Source organism: Eubalaena glacialis, chromosome 7 (genome assembly GCF_028564815.1).
Source record: "Eubalaena glacialis isolate mEubGla1 chromosome 7, mEubGla1.1.hap2.+ XY, whole genome shotgun sequence".
Taxonomy (NCBI): Eukaryota; Metazoa; Chordata; class Mammalia; order Artiodactyla; family Balaenidae; genus Eubalaena; species Eubalaena glacialis.
The window spans coordinates 72655666-72675572 of record NC_083722.1 but is presented as its reverse complement, the minus strand read 5'-3'; the positions used below and the strand labels follow the sequence as shown (position 1 = coordinate 72675572).

Below are 19907 nucleotides of genomic sequence, written 5' to 3'. Positions count from 1 at the left end.
CTGAGGAGCTCTCATTTCTTTCAGTAGGAAAAGATATTAGAGACCACGATCTGGGTACAGGTATGCTCAGTGCTACTGAAGTATCTTTGCTTCTAGGTCCTTTCTATTCAGAGCTATTATGTATCTGTAAACTCAAATGCAAACAGTAGTTGAGTACACATATACGTGCATATACACATAATATATATATTTTAGAAATAATGAGGCCATAATGATACCTCCAGTTCTAATCTGTCCCCACAGTGTTCCTTTTTGCCCTCCCCTACTCCATATTTATATGTCTCTTCTTCCGAGAGTAAGAATCTTGCCTCCCAGCATCAACACATTTACCCGGTTCATGAATACGTTCAAATTAGTTTCAGAATTGCTTTGCCCCTGCCACTATCATAAACAAAAATACTAAAAGAGTTCAAGATATGTTTGTGGTTCTCCTGCTCCCCTAGCCCTGCCCAAGACTGAGGGTGTATTATATATTGGCAAATAGTGTGTTCATGAGTTACCTGGATGAACCTTTTTTCCCCTCCCTTCAGTGCGGTTGTTACTTATTTGAAGTATTGTTAGGTTTATTTCTTTCAGTTTGTTTTCAGTTTTGGTGTTTCCTCTCCCTCTTCCCATCCAAGCTGATTTAATTTTATATATATTTATTTTTTAAGATTTATTTATTATTTATTTAACTTATTTATTTTTGCCTGCATCAGGTCTTAGTTGCCGCACGCAGGGTCATCATTGCGGTGTGCAGGCTCTTCGTTGTGGTGTGCGGGCTTCTCTCTAGTGGCGTGCGGGTTTTTTCTCTTCTCTAGTTGTGGCATGCAGGCTCCAGAGCATGTGGGCCCTGTAGTTGTGGTGTGTGGGTTCCAGAGCGCATGGACTCTGTAATTTGCAGCACGCGGGCTCTAGTTGAGGCGTGTGAGCTCAGTAGTTGTGGCACGTGGGCTTAGTTGCCCCGCGACATGTGGGATCTTAGTTTCCTGACCAGTGATCAAACCCGCGTCACCTGCATTGTAAGTCAGATTCTTTACCACTGGACCACCAGGGATCTCCCTAGTTTTATATTTTGAATATGTAGAATTCTAATGTGCTTTCAAAAAATGTATGCTTCCAAAAAATGTATACTTCCCCATGAGTTCATTCTATTCCCACCTCCCCATTCCTGGTAGAATAAACTTATTGTTTTCTGGCTTATCCTTCCTGTGTTTCTTTTTGCCAAAATATGTAGGTGTTTGCATATTTTTTTATTTCCCTCTTTTATACTTTGCCTTTTCTGCTTAATCTTTCCTGGAAACTCTTGGTGGTCATACCTTCACAGTGCTCCATTATACTTGGAAATGTGAATAGTTGCCATTATTTTAGAATTACAGACAAAGCTGCAATAAATAACCTTGTGCCGTATGTATTGTCTTATTTCTTTAAGGTGTATGGTCAAGGTAAATTTCTAGAATTAGAGTTGCTGTGTTGAGGAGTAAATGAAAATACATAGTTTTGTTAGATTCGTGCCTCTACCATGGGAGTCTGCACCATTTTGAATTCTTGTAAACAGTGAAGCCAGAGTGCCTCTTCCCTCATAGCCTCACCAAGAGAGTGTATGTTGTCAAGCATTTGAATTTTTGCAAATCCTGATATGTGAGAAATGGTATCTATGTTAATTTTAATTTGGTATCTCTTTTTGTGAGTGAAGTTGAACATCTTTTTATATTTTCAAGGGTCTTTTTTAATGTTTTTTTTAAAATTTTTTTTCTCATTTTTTGGTAAGTTTTTTCTGTTGTCTCCTAGAGGAATAAAAGTTCTTTAAATGTTTAGAGTATATTGTAAATATTTAGTTGTATTTTTTAATTTAGTTATGGTGGGGTTTTTTTGTAGTTTTGTTTTGAATTGAAGTATAGTTGATTTACAGTGTTGTGCCAATCTCTGCTGTACAGCAAAGGGACCCAGTTATACACATAGAGACATTCTTTTCTTTTTTAAAAAATTTATTTATTTTTGGCTATGTTGGGTCTCCATTGCTGCGCGCGGGTTTTCTCTAGTTGAGGTGAGCAGGGGCTACTCTTCGTTGCGGTGTGCGGGCTTCTCATTGCGGTGGCTTCTCTTGTTGTGGAGCACGGGCTCTAGGTGCACAGGCTCAGTATTTGTGGCTTGCGGGCTCAGTATTTGTGGCACGCGGGCTGTAGAGCGCAGGCTCAGTAGTTGCGGTGCACGAGCTTAGTTGCTTTGCGGCATGTGGGATCTTCCCAGACCAGGGCTCAAACCCGTGTCCCCTACATTGGCAGGCAGGTTCTTAACCGCCGTGCCACCAGGGAAGTCCGGGAAATGTTAACTTTTAAAATCCGGCCTTTCTTTGTTAGAAATAAACTTTTTTACTTGACGTGTAGACTACAGAAAAATTTTTAACCATTCTTTTTGTGTCTCCATGTATGGGTTACAAATAAGTGATGAATCCTCATTTAGAGTGCCAGTGCAACAATTGTTGCCTTGTGTGATGTTTCTGTGATTTTCACACCCACTCTCCCCCTGATTCCTGGGTACAATTTATTGGAATGACAAATTCTTATAAGGAATGAGGCAACTGATAGCATTTCTTTGTCTTGTTTTTAGGAAAATAGAATGACTTTTTTAAAAAAAATTATTTGTTTATTTGGCTGCGTTGGGTCTTCGTTGCTGCGCGCGGGCTTTCTCTAGTTGTGGCGAGCAGGGGCCACTCTTCATTGCAGTGTGCGTGCTTCTCATTGCAGTGGCTTCTCTTGTTGCGGAGCATGGGCTCCAAGCGAGCAGGCTTCAGTAGTTGTGGCGCATGGGCTCAGTAGTTGTGGCACATGGGCTCAGTAGTTGTGGCTCATGGGCTCTAGGGCACAGGCTCAGTAGTTGTGGTGCACGGGCTTAGCTGCTCCGCGGCATGTGGGATCTTCCCAGACCAGGGCTAGAACCCGTGTCCCCTGCATTGGCAGGCGGATTCTTAACCATGCGTCACCAAGGAAGTCCCTAGAATGACTTTTAAAGGGAAATACAATAGCTAAAGAATGCCCACCCTGCAATAAAAGCAATTACAAATACTTTAAATCAGTGGTTTTCAAACTTTGTTGATCATGTATGTCCAAGAAAGCAAAATTAGGAACTACTTAACTTTAAAAATATATATATTTATTTATTTATTTATTTTATTTTTGGTTGTGTCGGGTCTTAGTTGTGGCATGTGGCATCTGTATTGCAACATGTGGGATCTTTTGTTGCAACATGCGGGCTTCTCTCTAGTTGTGGCTCGCAAGCTCCAGAGCGCGTGGGTTCTGTAGTTGCGGCCTGCTGGCTCTCTAGTTGTGGCTCACGTGCTCAGTAGTTGCAGCGCACGGGGTTAGTTGCCCTGCAGCATGTAGGATCTTAGTTCCCTGACCAGGGATTGAACCCACGTTCCCTGCATTGGAAGGCGGATTTTTAACCACTGGACCACCAGGGAAGTCCCCTACTTCCTTTTACATTAGTTAACATATAAAATTTTTCACTAGAAATTTAAATAGTTACTGAGTACATGGAATCTTTCATGTTTATTTATTTTTTTGCTTTTATGTTTGTATTTACAAACTAAATTAAAAAAAATTTTTTAACTTTTTAGTTTATATTGGAGTATAGCCGATTAACAATGTTGTGGTAGTTTCAGGTGCACAGCAAAGAAACTTAGCCATACATATATACATGTATTCATTCTCCCCCAGACTCCCCTTCCATCCAGGCTGCCACATAATATTGAGCAGAGTTCTCTGTGCTATACAATAGGTCCTTGTTGGTTATCCTTTTTAAATTAATTTATCATATTTAAATACTTTTTCTTAATGTATCCTATGAAGTCTAAATTCCAATTTGTGCTCACTGTTATCCATTTTAAGAATAAATGCATATGCTTTTCGTTAAAAGTCAAGTGTGTTATATACTTTATTTTTCTTCTTGAACTTGCATTTTTATTTTACCTTCAAGAGAATATAATCCTAGTATAATACTTTTTAATGCTTGAAGATCTTATCCCTGAAACCTAGAGAAAAGGAGCTAACTAAGCATGTCTTTAGTCAGAATATTTGAACTGGAATCTTATGTTCTCTATTATTGTATAAAACAATGCTTATGTATTGTTTTGTTGCTCTAGAGGAAATGTGATTGCTATGAGAAAGTTAGCACTTAATTTAAAATGTTAAATTGTGGATATTAATATTTATTAAATATGAATAATAAAAACGGATCACAGTTTTAAAAAACACCTGTGTACTTGCCACTCTCAAAAAAGAACATTACCATTACGTTTGAAACATTCCATGTTCATCCTTTGGCCTGCCCACTCAGAGCTAACCATTATTCTAAATGTTTGGCTTGTCTTTTTTATGTAGTTTTACCACACACACACACATACAAACACACACACACAAAACTACACAAATCCTGTTTTAGTTTTCACATTTAAAAAGCTTTAATATCAGTGTAATCATATTGTGTACTGTGGAGCGGCTAACCCCGTGTGCCACAACTACTGAGCCTGCGCTCTAGCGCCTGTGAGCCACAACTGCTGAGCCCACGTGCCACAGCTACTGAAGCTCGCGTGCCTAGAGCCCGTGCTCCGCAATAAGAGAAGCCACTGCAATGAGAAACCCGCGCAACGCAACGAAGAGTCGCCCCCGCTTGTCGCAACTAGAGAAAGCCCCCACGCGCAGCAACGAAGACCTAACTCAGCCAAAAATAAAAAATAAAATCAAATAAATAAATTTATTACAAAATAAAAATTAAAAAAATAGGTTTTCCTAGTAGCTTACCTTTTTGTTTTCTATCCCAAGGTCATCACGATATTCTCTTAAATCATCTTTAAAAATTCTTTAGTTTTGCCTTTCATATATAAAGATCTTTAATTTACCTGGAATTAATTTTTAAGCATGTTATGATGTAGGGAAAAAAAATTTCCCCCATATTCTGTTAGATCAGCTATAGTTTCAAGGTGGAAAAATATTGAAGCTGGATTTCTCTCCCCACTGATCCATGCCATTTCTGTTAAAAGTAAATTTTTATGTATGTCGTGATTTGTTTCTTGGCTCTATTATAAAGTTTTATTAGTTATTTGTTCTGACTTGAGTACTCCCACTTTTTTCTTCTTCAGGAGTCTTTTGGGTCTTTGCTGTTTTGTGTAAAGTTTAGAATCAGCTTGTTAAGGTCCATGTTAAACGAACTCATTGGGATTTTGATTGGAATTAAATTTAATCTGTAGAACAACTTGGAGAAAACTGACATCTTTACAATACTGAGCCTCTCAATTTGTGGAGGCAATTTATCTCCCAATTTATTTAGGTCTTTTATATCTTTCAGTAAAGTTGTATAATTTTCTTCACATTTCATTGATCATCTCAGAATGATCATATAGTAATTAAAGTATATTTTTGGAAAATTTTTTCTCTATTAAACCTCATATATGGAGTGTCAGTTGGATAAAACTACTTTTCCTTTTACAAGGGTTGGCAAATTATAGCCACCTGTTTTTGTATATAAAATTGTATTAGATCACCACCAAACCCATTCATTTATGTATTTTCTGTGGCTGATTGCACACTATAGCAGCAGAGTTGAGTAGAGACAGAGAACATATGGCTTGCAAGCCTAAAATATTTAGTATCTGACCCCTTCCCCCCCCCCCCAGTAAAAAGCATACCAATTCCTCCTATATTTGTGTTGTCCCATTATGTTCAGGGAAGATGATTTTAAACAACAACAACAAAAACTACGTTTAAATGTAATCTGAGAGGTTATAACCAAACTATTCTCATTGAAAACTTGAAAAAAATGTGAACTGTGCTCTCTAATGTTAGAACTACTCAGCCTCCAGCATTGTCTAGCAGTTTCAAACATATATCTTTGTGTGTAGTCAAATCTAGACATCTGTCTAGTCAAACAGAGTTAAGTTGTTACTTGGAAAAAAATGTTGATTAAAGGGATAAACTATATGACTTGTGAGCCATATAACATTGTAAAGTATTACGAAAGGATTTTTAGAAACATACTGTGTTGAAGATCATAGTTGTCAGAAGTTTAGGACTGGGCTTGATAGCAGAGTTTACCATCGTATCATTTCATAGGTAAGGAAACTGGGTTACAGAACTTAGATAACTTTGCTGAAGGTTGCATAACCTATTATATTATTCTGACCCTAAGGTGTTTTTATGAGACAGGTAATAGAGCATAGTGGCATAAGAGCTTAGGCAGAACTCCGTGCAAAGCTTTGCCTCTTGGTAGGTAAGTAACTGGGCAGCTTGCTGACACTGTGTGCCCCAGTTTGCTGATTTGGAAAACTGGAGAGACTAACCTGCCTTGCTTAGCCGGATTAAACAAGATCATATTATATGTAAGGTGTTCAGCAGAGTGCCTGGCACAAATGATTATTAGTTGTCCATACTGTCCTAACATACTTTCTCAAGAGAATTCTCTCAAGGTCTTCTGGATAGTAAAGAATGTACAGTGTGAATATTCAGCTCTACTTTTAAAATATATACATACTTATGAATAATTTGGAAAAGACTATTATGTTTTCGAATGCTGTGACATAAATTTTTCTGAATTAATTACTGAATTAAATTTTTCTGTAATTAATTACATCACTGAATTAATTTACCTTTTCTTGAACATAGTCATGCCTTTAAATAGATTTTTTCTCTAATTAGCTTAAGGTTTCTCATGTGCTCTATTTATATCCTATTCTCATAATTTATACATATAGAAGTCTTTTCGAGTTACATTATTTAAGGTCTTGTATTCTCCTTGACGGGTATTAATTTTGTGTTTGTGTGTGTTACTGTGTAGCTCTAGTTTTGGGAGGAAAAGAGGCATGTAGTCAGGTCGATGTCATTCTTAAAGCAGTATATGATTCAGGCAATATCCTTAACAACCAATGTAGTAACGTTTCCTTTTTTTAAAATACAAGGGGGGAGCAGTGGGGAGCTTAGATTGACAAAATATTTTTATTGGCAAGTCCATATAGTCTCTTAGTGATTGCCATGTTGTAGGTTTTTACTTCTTGAAGACTTCATAGCTGTAGTTGCTGCTCTCTTTTGCTCTCTTTGCTCTCATGTTAGTATTTTAATGATTCTTGACTGGGCATGTTAATTGCAACACGCACACGCACACTGCAACACACACACACACTGCAACACACACACACACACACCACCCATGACTGAACAGCAGTCCCACACAGGAAAGAAGTCTAGTCCCCAATTCCAATTTTGCTCTCTTTGAGAAATACTGTTGAATAAATAGAAGTATTATATAGGCTAGGCCTGTGGTTTAAATATCTCTATATATCTGTATCTTCATGTGTATCTGTATAACATCCAGAGAACCCTTCCTTTTATTCTTAGAAACGTTAACCAAAAAAAAACCAAAAACGAAAGAAGTGGCCATGTAAAGGACTGGAAAGAACCCCAAATCTGACTCTCACTTCTCCACCCTGTCCCAACCTTGACTGTCCCTGAAAGGCCTCTTTAGAGCACCATGTGTACTTGACAGGGCTGGGCAACATGTCAGTAAATGTCCTCTTTCATCATTTCTTAGAATGTTATCGAATGTATAAACCTAGAGACATTCTTTATGCCTAAAGCAATGATTTACTTTGGCCTTTTGCCTTTGAATGTTTCTGTCACTGATTTTTGTGAAGATGAAGATGCCACGATTAGTGAAATAAGCCAAATAGAGAAATACAAGTACTGCATGGTACCACTTATATGTGGAATCTTAAAGAAAAAAAAAAAAAGTCAAACTCCTAGAAACTGTAGAAAAGTGGTTGCCAGGGATTGGGGGGTAGGAGAAATAGGAAGCGGTTGGTAAAAGGGTACCAATTTTCAGCTATAAGATAAATTAGGTCTGAGGAGCTAATGTCAAATGTGACAAAAGTTGATAACACTGTACTGTAAAGTTGAAATTTGCTAAGAGAGTAGACTTAAGTGTTCTCACGTGCACACGCACGCAAGATAAATATGTGAGGGGATGGATGTATTAACTCGCTGGCGGGGGGGTGAATCCTTTCACAATGTGTGTGTATATCAAATCACAACGTACACCTTAAATATCTTACAGTTTTATTTTTCATTTACACCTAGATAAAGCTGAAATAAAAAAGATGACATGATTATCAAATTTCAGGGTCTTGGTTATCAAAGCCTCAGTCTACACAAAACCAGTCATGCTTTTTTACTGTTTACTCAGTAAAAGACATGGAATAAAAATTGAAATGGTTAAGTTGCCACTCATTTGTCACTAAGAGTCATATTTTTAAACTGTTCTATGCAGTTGAGGCTTTGAGTGTAATAAATCAGCTACTTTCATTTTGAATACTTAAAAAACTGTAGTGATTTATTATTTATGTAGATATTCATGCTTTGATGTGATTTTAGGTTCATGCAAAATGGATTTTGGACACTGATGTTTTCAATGAATGGATGAATGAGGAGGATTATGAGGTGGATGAGAACAGGAAGCCCGTGAGTTTTCGTCAGCGAATTTCAACAAAGAATGAAGAGGTATTTGGTTTGGCACCATTTTTCTCACTTGGTGTTTTCTTCTTTCTTGGCCTGAATGTTATCAAATCTTCATTAATAAACTCTCAGCCATCAAGTGTATATAAAAGTTACTAAATGGCCATAACAACCATCTCAGGAGCTGGCATCCCCCAAAAAGGGGCATGAGAATCTCAGAGGGTCATTAAGATTTAAAGTGGCCCATGCAGTGTGCAAGGTAGTACAACTGATTTTGTTCTCTAGATCTGAGTATTAATTTTGTGAACCAAATGTCATTACAGGGTAATTTAACTTAGCTGTTCATTTTCCAAGGGAGAACTGATTTAGTTTTAATATTTTTTAATAGCTTTGTTAAGGAACATATAGTAGTATAAAGTATAGGCCTTAAAGGTCTCATAGTTACAGTTCAGTCCTTTTTTCAGGTAGGGGGACTTGACATTTAATACTCTTTAATCCTTTAAGAAGCCCAACCATTTAAATATTTATCCGTGTTTCCTTATAAGTCACAAGTTGGGAGGTGGGTGTGTCACTAGAGGAAGGCTTGAGACTGAGAAGAAGGCTTAGATGTGTTAGTGTTGGGTTATGACAGCTTCAGATAGACACCTGTGATTCTGGAAGTCTTTTTTCATTGGGGACACTTAAGATTTTTGCTTTTTGTTTTGTATTTTAGTTTTTTGAAAAAATCTTTGAGACATATACTTTTAACCAATAATTTAGAAAGTGTAGTTCTTTCATACCTATTTTCAACCCCGAGACTTTCTTACTAAAAGTCTGTCACACACCATATATTCTTTATCTTTAAGAAAAAATATTTAAAAACTGAGTCTTTTTCATGTCTTTTTATTTTTAGTTCATCCCTATTTGCTTTGGATATTTTTTTTTTTTTTTTGCCTGCGTTGGGTCTTCGTTGCTGCGTGTGGGCTTTCTCTCATTGCGGCGAGTGGGGGCTATGCTTCGTTGCGGCGCACAGGCTTCTCATTGTGGTGGCTTCTCTTGCAGAGCACAGGCTCTAGGTGCGCTGGCTTCAGTAGTTGCAGCACACGGGCTCAGTAGTTGCGGCTCACGGGCTCTAGAGTGCAGGCTCAGTAGTTGTGGCACATGAGCTTAATTGCTCCGCGGCATGTGGGATCTTCCTGGACCACGCCTCGAACCCGTGTCCCTTGCATTGGCAGGTGGATTCTTAACCACGGCGCCACCAGGGAAGTCCCAATCATTAATGTTTAATTGATGTTTTAATCTCTGATTCGTTTTTCAACCTCAGATGCAATACTTTGGATCATTTTAGGTGTATTTTCTTTATTATGGTCTGTTTTATTAAATTGGTATTAAATTTATTATCTACAGGCTGACTTTTGTATATTGATGTATGGCCAGCAACTATGCTGAGCTCGTTTATTAGCTCTAATAGTTTTTTTTGTGGATTCCTTGGGATTATCCATATATAAGATCATGTCATCTGCAAATAGGGATAGTTTTACGCCTGTGGGTTGACTTTTAAATCATAAATTGCAATCTTGTAAAATTTTACCTCTTTTGAGTCATTTTCTCTTATATTCCTTTTAATGATGAACTAGGAGTAGTTTCTGGTACATTTTCACAAGATCATTCAGCCAGTCTTTGTATTTCATTAATTTAATAGCATGTGTTTCATATTTTTCCAGTGGTTATTGAAAATGCTCTTCCCACCTGGGAACACAGAATTTGAACAGGAACAGTTTTTAGTTGTGAGGGGTTTGGGCATGTCTGTTTTATAGCATAGTTTGAATACCTGTGGGATGGTTCTAATATATCCATTGATGGTGCATCACCTGGAAGGTCAGGGAAAGTCTCCTGACTGCTTATGGTCCAGGATGCTTAATGTTGTGCCTTTCATTTCCTCTGAGCCATTGTGTTTGGTATTATCTTTGTGAAAACTCACCTTTGGACAAGGGTTTGTAGAAACTGAGGAGTCAGCAAAGCTAGCTGATATTTACTTCCATTTACTTCTTCCTAGCCAGTCAGAAGTCCAGAGAGAAGAGATAGAAAAGCATCAGCTAATGCTCGAAAGAGGAAACATTCACCTTCCCCTCCACCTCCCACACCGACAGAATCCCGGAAGAAGAGTGGGAAGAAAGGGTAAGAACTGCAACATGATTCAGAAGGCACTGAAACAGACTAAAGAACTTTGCAGATTTTTACATTTACATTGGACGTTTGTCTTACTTTGACTTGGTTGGAAGTCTTTGCTTTGATAGCTCATCTTGTTATGGGATGTTATCTGATGGGCATCTTATGTCATTTTTATACATTTCTGTCTCCGAATAGAACGTTTTTTCTGTATCAGTGTATGTATTGAGAAGTGTGACTGGTAAGGAATTTAAGAAATTATATTCACCAGAGTTACTGTCTTTCTCCAGTTTTACCACCTGTCCCATACATGATCCAAATGACTTATAGAGGAGTTGAACCTCTGTCTGCTCCATATTCTGCAAATTGCAGCAGTGTAGTGCCTTATTCACTAAGTTTGTACTTAGTGAATCTTGCTTGAGTGGAGATTTTGGTTTCTATTGAATAGGTTGTTGTGGGGATTAAGTGAGACTTTAAAGACCTTGCACAGTGCCTGGCCTGAAGTAGATACTTATAAATGGTAGACAATACATAATAATTTTATGATTATGTACTAAGTAGATACTTAATAATTTCAGGGTTGTCTAGCTCAAAACATATTTTAGACTTTTTTTTTTGATGTGGACCATTTTTAACGTCTTTATTGAATTTGTTACAATGTTGCTTCTGTTTTATGTCTTTGGTTTTTTTGGCGGGGAGGCATGTGGGATCCTAGCTCCCCTACTAGGGATCGAACCCACACCCCCTGCATTGGAAGGTGAAGTCTTAACCACTGGACCACCAGGGAAGTCCCTCAAAATACATTTTAAGCAATTTTTCAGAGGTTATAGTTTAGTTTTAGAAAATGACAGTTTGCAAAATTTATTCTTTTCATGTGGTAGTAAATTTCTCGACTCTCTGGCTGTTGTCAAGTAGATCTTTACAGTGCAGTCATCTTCTATCAGCTTCCTTTCGTGACTTTCTTCTCTCGCCAAATTTGCCTTTTGTTGCCCAGAACATGCCTTGAATCACGTTATTTCTTGAAGGTTAAGGTTACTTGAAGCATTCTTAACCATGCGTAGAAGCTTTTAGGGAAGTTAAGAAACTCTTATTTAGTTTTATAAATAATATTAATGAGTCAGTTACAGTTATAAAAAGATTTTTGTTATTTTATCAAGTCACATGTACTGTGACATAAAAGTTAAAACAACAAAATAGGTTTTTCTTGGGGATTATTGAGGGTAACCTTATCTCTTAAACTTGTATTCTGAAACTTACTGTTGATGTTTAGAGATTTCAGAGCTACCTGAGATCCTTGTAAATAATATCATAACAACTTTTCCAAATGTTTCCGGGCCTGAAATCGATGTGCTGCTCTCCCCTTTATGGGCTAAGATGGGCTGCCAGGACATGAGTTGTCCCAGAACCAAAATGTGATGTCCGGGATGCTCGCAGTGGTGGCATTTAGCCTCTACTCTGAGTATAAACCCCACCAAATTTAGTTTCCCAAAATAAATGTATGCGCGTCCTTTAATTGAATGCGTCTGCCTTCTAATGAGCAGAACTTTGCTCATTTAAGTCTCCCCTTAGAATAGTCTATTTAACTAAAACATCTTGAAACCTGTTTTCCTAACGTTTGTTTTATTCATCTTCCCTGCATCATTTCTTCATTTTGAAGTATTTTACCTCCTCGCCACCTTTAGTTTCATAGGCTTAAAAAAAAATTGTCATGTAATTTTTATTAAACAAATTTTTTTACTTTGTATACCTTATTCTAACCTATGCCAACATGTTGTCCCTCTGAAAAGAGAACTTGGAGCATTCTCTTAGCAGTGTGAGGACTCAGCAAGCTCTTCCTCCATTCTGCCTGCCTTGTCGGTGTATTCTAGATTACTACCCCAAAACGGGAAATTTTTTTTCTTAAGCTTTTATGCTTTTACTCATCATCCTGAAACATTGCCAACTTTTTAGTAAATTTTTACAGTTCTCTTTCTCTGAGTTGTATTTTTGTGGTCCTTGTATTCATTTCTTTGTATTGGTACACATCACATTATACGAGGTAGTTAATGATTTCTGTCTTGTATTCCCTGTAATTCCTCAAGGTAAGGAGTCATTCCATTCTTGTTTGAACTTTAATATGCTTTCTGGCATGTGTTAGTTTTAAAAATAAATGTTGATTTGATTGAATTGGTGGTGAAAGAACAATGGCAATTTTTACAAAATACAAAAGTTAGTACCGTCCTAAGTGATTTTACTTTGCAGTTCCTGATGTTTGGATGATACAAAGAGCCAGGAAAATACGGAAAACCACAAAAAACCAAAAAGCAGTTATTTGTATATATCTTTGAGAAAGTTTCTTATGTAAGTGATTCTTTATGATCTGAGATAAAATATGTGCTGTATTTCCGTAGCAGATATTTTTTTATTACACTAAGCACCTTTTAGGATACTGTCTGCAAATTTGTATTGCAGAATTTCTGTGGTCATTTCTTGTGCCCTATAAGTTTTCTTTTCCTTCTGACTGGTTAGATGTAATTTGGGGAATGTATCTAATTTTTTTTATTTCTGTTTGTCCTTTAAAGTGATTCTGAGCGTAGATTCTCTAACAGTGTAGTTAAAGCCTCTGAAATTGTTTGCTGTAAGTAGCTATCGTCAGTCTTGTTTGTGATTATGTATCTTTTATGTTTTAGCCAAGCTAGTCTTTATGGGAAGCGGAGAAGTCAGAAAGAGGAAGATGAGCAAGAAGATCTTACCAAGGACATGGAAGACCCAACACCTGTACCCAACATAGAGGAGGTGGTTCTTCCAAAAAATGGTTTGTATCCTTCTGCCTAGACTATGAGAGTGTTAGATGTGATTTAATTATTCTCAGCGGTGCCATGGGATGATTCACTTCTTGCTCTGTGTCTCCAGTTCTTAACTTTCAAATATTAATAGATTCCCCTTTTAAGGTTAACGTATGTGAAATTCCCTCTTTTCCTGTCTTTTGGTATATTTTTGCTATTTATCGGGAAAACACACTGTGATCAAAAAGTTCTCGAAATTTAGTAATGCTTTAAAGTTAATGGTTTTAAAATCCCAACAGAATCAATATACATATGAAAAAATGGAGTACGTATCTATGTACAATTTAACCTATTTAAATCAGTTATTGGGAGGCAGATGTTAGACCTTTTTAACTGTGATTGTGGATTTGTCTGTTTGTCCCTTTATTCCTGTTAAATTTTTTTCTTCCTGTGTTTTCTTGTACTTTGAAGCTCTGCTGTTTAAGGGCATATACATCTAGATCATCGTGTTCTTCTGATGAATTGAGGCTTGTATCATGTCTCTAGGTGCCATAATAGTGCTTGTCTTGAAATCTAAGTTCTCTGATGATAATAAAGCCTCATCTCACCACATCCTTTTCATTAAATTTCTATGTTTTATTAGTCCCCACTGTACTTAAGACTTAAGCAGTCCTATAAATTTTTTCTTACATCTTATGTTTTCAATTTGTACCTCTCGGGCATTCTTTTACTTTCACCTTAATTATGTAAAGCATTGCTTTTAAACATCAGTTTGTGGAGACTTAGTTCTTTCCCCCAGTATACACATTTTCTGTTTTTAATTGGAGTATGTATGTAGTCCACTTAAATGTAACAATTATCTATATGGTTGGGTTTAAGTCTACAATCATGCTTTTTTCCCATTTGTCCCTCTCATTTCCTCTTTAGCTTTTAATGTTCTATTCTAGCCCCTCTATTTTCTTTTCTTTTCGAACTTATATGGTTTCTTTTATATATAGCATAGTTTTGTTTTTTTGGGGTTTTTTTGGCCATGCAGCGTGGCATGTGGGATCGAACCCATGCCCCCTGCATTGGCAGAGCAGTCTTAACCACTGGACTGCCAGGGAAGTCCCTATATATAGCATAGTTTTAAACTTCACAGAGCATAAAAGTCACCATTTTAAAGTGTATTTTAATCACTCCAGTGGTTTTTAGTAAACTCACTATGTTGTGCAGTCATCACCACTGTTTTAATTCCAGATGTTTTCATTCCTGTGAAAAGAAACCCTATACTTATTAGGAGTTAGTCCAAATTATTCCCTTTCCCCATGTGTTGGCAACCACTATTCTACTTCCTGTCTGTATGGATTTTCTTATTCTCGATTTGCTTTTTAGCTATATTTTTCTTAGTGGTTGCTCTAAGGATTACAGTATATAATATATCCTTAATTTATCAAATCGATTTAGAATCATTGTCTAGTTGAGATAAAAATGTATGAAATTTACCATAATATAATTTAACCTATGCCCTCTCCTGTCTTGTAATGTTTTCATGTATTTTACTTTGATGTGTGTTGTAATCCCTACAACATTTTTCTTTTTTGTTCTTTTTTAAGTAGTCATTTGTATTTTTAAGAAATGAAAAATATAGTCATCTATAATGTTACATGAGTTTCTAAAAATCACCGTGTTATACAAAATTGGGCAATAAAAACCACACAAATATATTTTAAAGGTCATATAGAAGAGAAAATTCACAAAGGCAATCAAAAGAATAATTTTAAATAAAAACTGTGAAGGTGGTGATAGTCCTAAGAGATAACCATCTAAAACTGGGAAGCTATAATAATTAATGTAGTATGGTTTAGACACAAGAATGGCTGCATTCATCAGTGGAATAGAATGGCCAATTCAGGGACTTCTCTGGTGATCCAGTGGTAAAGAATCCGCCTTCCAGTGCAGGGGACACGGGTTCTATCCCTCGTTGGGGAACTAAGATCCCACATGCTGCGGGGCAACTGAGCCCGTGCACCTCAACTAGAGAGCCCAAGTGCTGCAAACTACAGAGCCCATGCATCCTGGAGCTCAAGCACAACTACAGAGCCCACGCACCCTGGAGCCAGCACGCCACAACTAGAGAGAAGCCCTCGTGCCGCAACAAAGAGCCTTTGCACCCGCAATGAAAGATCCTGCATGCCGCAACAAAGACCCGACGCAGCCAAAAAAAGAAAAAATAGAATGGGCAATTCAAATGTAGATCCATATTTGTGAATAAATTAAAATTATTATGAATTTAGCAACACAAATAAATGGGAAAAGATCAAACTGTTCCACACGTCCTGTAAATTTTAGTATTCTTCATATATAAGAATTTAAACTTCAGGTGGATTAAAGTGCTCAATTTAAAAACAAAACTGTAGAGACTTCCCTGGTTGCGCAGTGGTTAAGAATCCGCCTGCCAATGCAGGGAACACGGGTTCGAGCCCTGGTCCGGGAAGATCCCACATGCCGCGGAGCAGCTAAGCCCGTGCGCCACAACTACTGAGCCTGCACTCTAGAGCCTGTGAGCCACAACTACTGAGCCTGCGTGCCACAACGGCTGAAGCCTGCGCGCCTAGAGCCTGTGCTCCGCAACAAGAGAAGCCACTGCAATGAGAAGCCCGCACACTGCAACGAAGAGTAGCCCCCACTCACCGCAATTAGAGGAAGCCCGCGCGCAGCAATGAAGACTCAGCGTGGCCCCCAACACAGCCAAAAAATAAATTAATTAATTAATTTAAAAAAATAAAATAAAAACAAAACTGTAAAAGTAAATTTCCAAATACTAATGTACTTTAAACAAGTGTTAGTCTTAGAGAAAAGATTCATTACCCATTTAACAAACAAAGAAAACCCTAAATATGTATAAAGATTCTTAAACCTTACAGAATAAAGGACAAAGTATTATGTACTGGTAATTTTATTAAAAAACCTAGGATCAAAAAATGTATGAAAAGATGCTTAATCTCATATAACCAAGGATATGTAAATCATTAAAATAATTTTTCATCCATGTGATTTTCAAAACTTAGAAAGTAGATGATTCCCAAAGTACAACTGTTTTGAGGAAGTGAGTACTCTCAGATGCTATTGATGGAAGTATAAATTGGTGAAGGCACTTAACACAATTTGGCTGTATCAAATTTAAAAAACTGTACAATAACAGTTTTAATTTCATAATCCATATTAAGTAATTACATGCATGCATAAAGATAAGTATAAAAGAATGTTGATTACACAGTAATGAAAAATTGAGAATAAATAAAGTTTCCATTGATACAGGGCTAGTTACCTCATGATCCACTCATGGACACAGAGTGTCTGTTAAAAATGAAAGAGACGTAACTAAAAATACATGGAAAGATCACACAGGCGCACTGTTACAAAAGTAGAAAACTAAGTACAAAAGTAGAAAAGTAGAGTACTAAGGAAATAAGCACAGTATGATAACTTTATATCTGTAAGATTTAAAAACCCTCGGAATGTTTTGAAGTCTACATAGATGTATAAAAGGTATTGGTTCTCCCTCAATTTGTCTGTCTTAATGAATGGCACAGAAATGGGAATCCACAAGTGCACAAAAAAACACAAAAAATACTTTTGGTAAAGGGGTTGAAAGGTTCTTTTCAGGGTTTGCTCTCTGTATTTCTGTATCATTTGCTTTTATGATGAAAAAGATTGCTGCTTGTTTAATTAATTACAGAATATTGTCTGTTACATTAAGTGTTAATGTTTCTCAGCTGGGTTTGCGGTTTTTACATGAAGGTGAGTAGGTTTTACACAAAGGTAAGTACTGAATGATGGTGGAGATGCAGTGAGAGTCGTGTATTTTTTAATCTCTATTCTGTTTTCTTAAAAACAAGTAGAACTTTCCCCCTAAAACATAATTTTTTTTTTTCTTTCTAGTAAACCCAAAGAAAGATAGTGAAAATACACCTGTTAAAGGAGGAACTGTAGCAGATCTAGGTAAAAATCAGAAAATCTATACAGTTTTGTCTCTTGAATATGTCAGCTCCCTTGATAATCCTTTCTTTACTGAGAGATTTCAGTTGCTATGCTTTCTAGCACAGATATTATCTATGGCTATGTTAGTACCATTGTTGTTTAGTTTGCTACCATATTAGGAAATTTAATTTCTTATGATCCATTCTCCATTCTTACTGATCTGCCTCTCTCAGAGCGTAATGTTTTCCTGCAGACTAGCAAAGGTGGTAATATTATATCTAAATCAGAATATCTGAGTTTTAAAGAAACAGTTATAATTAGAGCACTTTTTATAACCTGCCTGAAGTATTTGTTTCACAACGTGTGCAGATTGATTTTGTGTCTTCAGAACAAAAATCTATGACTGTTAATACTTTGTAAGCGAACAGAAGCTTTCCTTGGGACTTCCCTGATGGTCCAGTGGTTAAGACTCTGCTGTGCTCCCAATGCAGGGGGCCTGGGTTTGATCCCTGGTCAGGGAACTAGTTCCCACATGCATGCCGCAACTAAGAGTTCGCATACTGCAGCTAAGAGCCCACATGCTGCAACTAAGACCCGGTGCAGCCAAATAAATAAATATTTTTAAAAAGAGAAAATTTCCTTAACAGGATAAAATGAGAGTCACATCATCCTTTTACTCTGTTTTCCAGTTATAGAGTACACTTTCACAAGTAAGGTCTAATTCTTGGGTGTGCTTTGAGGGTAGTCACTTGTTCCAGTTTTTAAAAGTAAGGATAGTTTTAAACATCTTTGTTCCTGAAAGTTATATATATAATGATCTCATTTACTTTCTTCATTTGTAAAAATCAAAGGGGATCCTCTTGTTTTCAGTATATATTAAATTTATGAATTGATGGGATTTTAGACCTAATAGGGATTTTCAAGATCTCCTTATGTGGAAAATGAGACTTGTATTTCACTATGTCCTAGTCAAGTGAATTCTGTATTTCAGATAAACTGCTGTGATTCTTTTTTTTTTTTTTTTTTCCTGCTCTGATTCTTGATGGCAGATATGAGTGGGTGTTTGGGAGAGTTTGTCTACTTCATTTCGCTAAATACATCCTGCTTTTTCTGGCATAAAGCCTGTCATTGTACATCAGTGGATGATTCTATTTTTGGTTATGTTGAAAGTAAAGCAGAAAATTGTCTTGATGACAGTTTATATAAAGGTGTTATTAGGTCAACAAAATAAACAATAAAAAGAGATACTGTCCAAGTCCTTCTATCATAATTGTTTTTAACATTATTAATAGAATATGGATCTTTAATAACTAGTAGTAATTTTCATTTTCCATAAGTTTATATCACCTATTCTACAGCCATCACTTATCCACTGAATCAAAGGCCAAGAAAGCAAAAACTAACTATAAACAGTCTTTTGTTTTATATTCTTAATAATGTGAAAGGGTAAAATATTGTTAAGACTTGAATACTCTTCACTGGGACAATTTGTTAAATAGAATGATAGTTTAAAGTTATATCCCAAAAAAGAATAATTCTGTAGTTTTAAGGGAGTGGACAATTGTCTTTTTAAAAGTGATGTGACTATTAGAGTATTTTTTTCGTAGATTTTATCAGAGGAGTCAAATTGAAGCCAATTTTAGGAAAAGGATGGGGTTCCAACTGGATTAAAAGTTTTAGTGCTGGGTATAGGAGATCTTCCCGTTGTATTTGTGAACAAGTTGAGGTCTCAATCAGGAGTGCTGTGGCTGTGGATGCTGCTGACCATAGCTGGAGAGTTTGGCTCTTTGGAATTTGAAATTGTTGTCCTGGCCTTTCATCCAGGGACCAACAGTCTTCCCATGTATCATGTAAGCATCTGACTTTCTGCGTTGGCTATAACCTGAACCATGCCTAGGGTGACTGATCCATCAACTGAGAATTATTGTTCAGAGTTGTTTGTTTTTTTAACTGATCCATATTTTGCCTTATATGCCACTGAGCCAAGTATACCCAGTCATTTCTTTCTTTTGTGAGATCTCTGGAAGGTCAAGATTCAGGGGCTGAGGTGAGAGTGTATTTGCCCACATCTAGAAGGAGGAAGAGAACATTTATTGAGTATTACCATCTAGGAGTCAGTATGAAGGGTGCCCCTCCTACTTTTGTATTATCAGAAGTCTATTTCCATTGGGTACCAAACTCCTTCAGGGATGAAAATCTGTTAAACTAAAATGAAATAGTATAATTTGACTAGAGAGAGTGCAATCATTATATTGTACTACCACCATTTAGTGAGAAGTTGATTATCCTTTGGTTTACTAAGACCCAAAGGACAAAAAGTTCATTTTTGACAGCCTTACCCAGAATTCTTTCTGTTAGTCACTTCCTAAGAAAAAAATAGTCCCTCTGCAGAGTTGGATGACTCAGTGTTGGTAGTGCTGTAACTTACCACACGTCTGCTTTTAGCGGATGTTTGTCTCTAACTTACAAATCAAGGAACAGTGTCCATCTTTATGTTATGTGAGTACCTGTCAGGTGTCATTCTACATGTTTGCGTTTCTCCATAAAACCG

The 19907-nt window shown here is 36.8% G+C and overlaps 1 protein-coding gene across 3 annotated transcripts in view; it reads left to right on the top strand.

The window, feature by feature from the left end:
• SMARCC1 (SWI/SNF related, matrix associated, actin dependent regulator of chromatin subfamily c member 1) overlaps window positions 1-19907 on the top strand; it is a 181105-nt gene that overhangs the window by 63410 nt on the left and 97788 nt on the right. For all 3 annotated transcript variants that reach the window (XM_061196677.1, XM_061196678.1, XM_061196679.1), the window contains exons 9-12: window positions 8400-8525; window positions 10516-10637; window positions 13298-13422; window positions 17318-17377. In XM_061196677.1, coding sequence (XP_061052660.1) covers window positions 8400-8525; window positions 10516-10637; window positions 13298-13422; window positions 17318-17377 — 433 coding nt within the window. The remainder of the gene's footprint in view (window positions 1-8399; window positions 8526-10515; window positions 10638-13297; window positions 13423-17317; window positions 17378-19907) is intronic.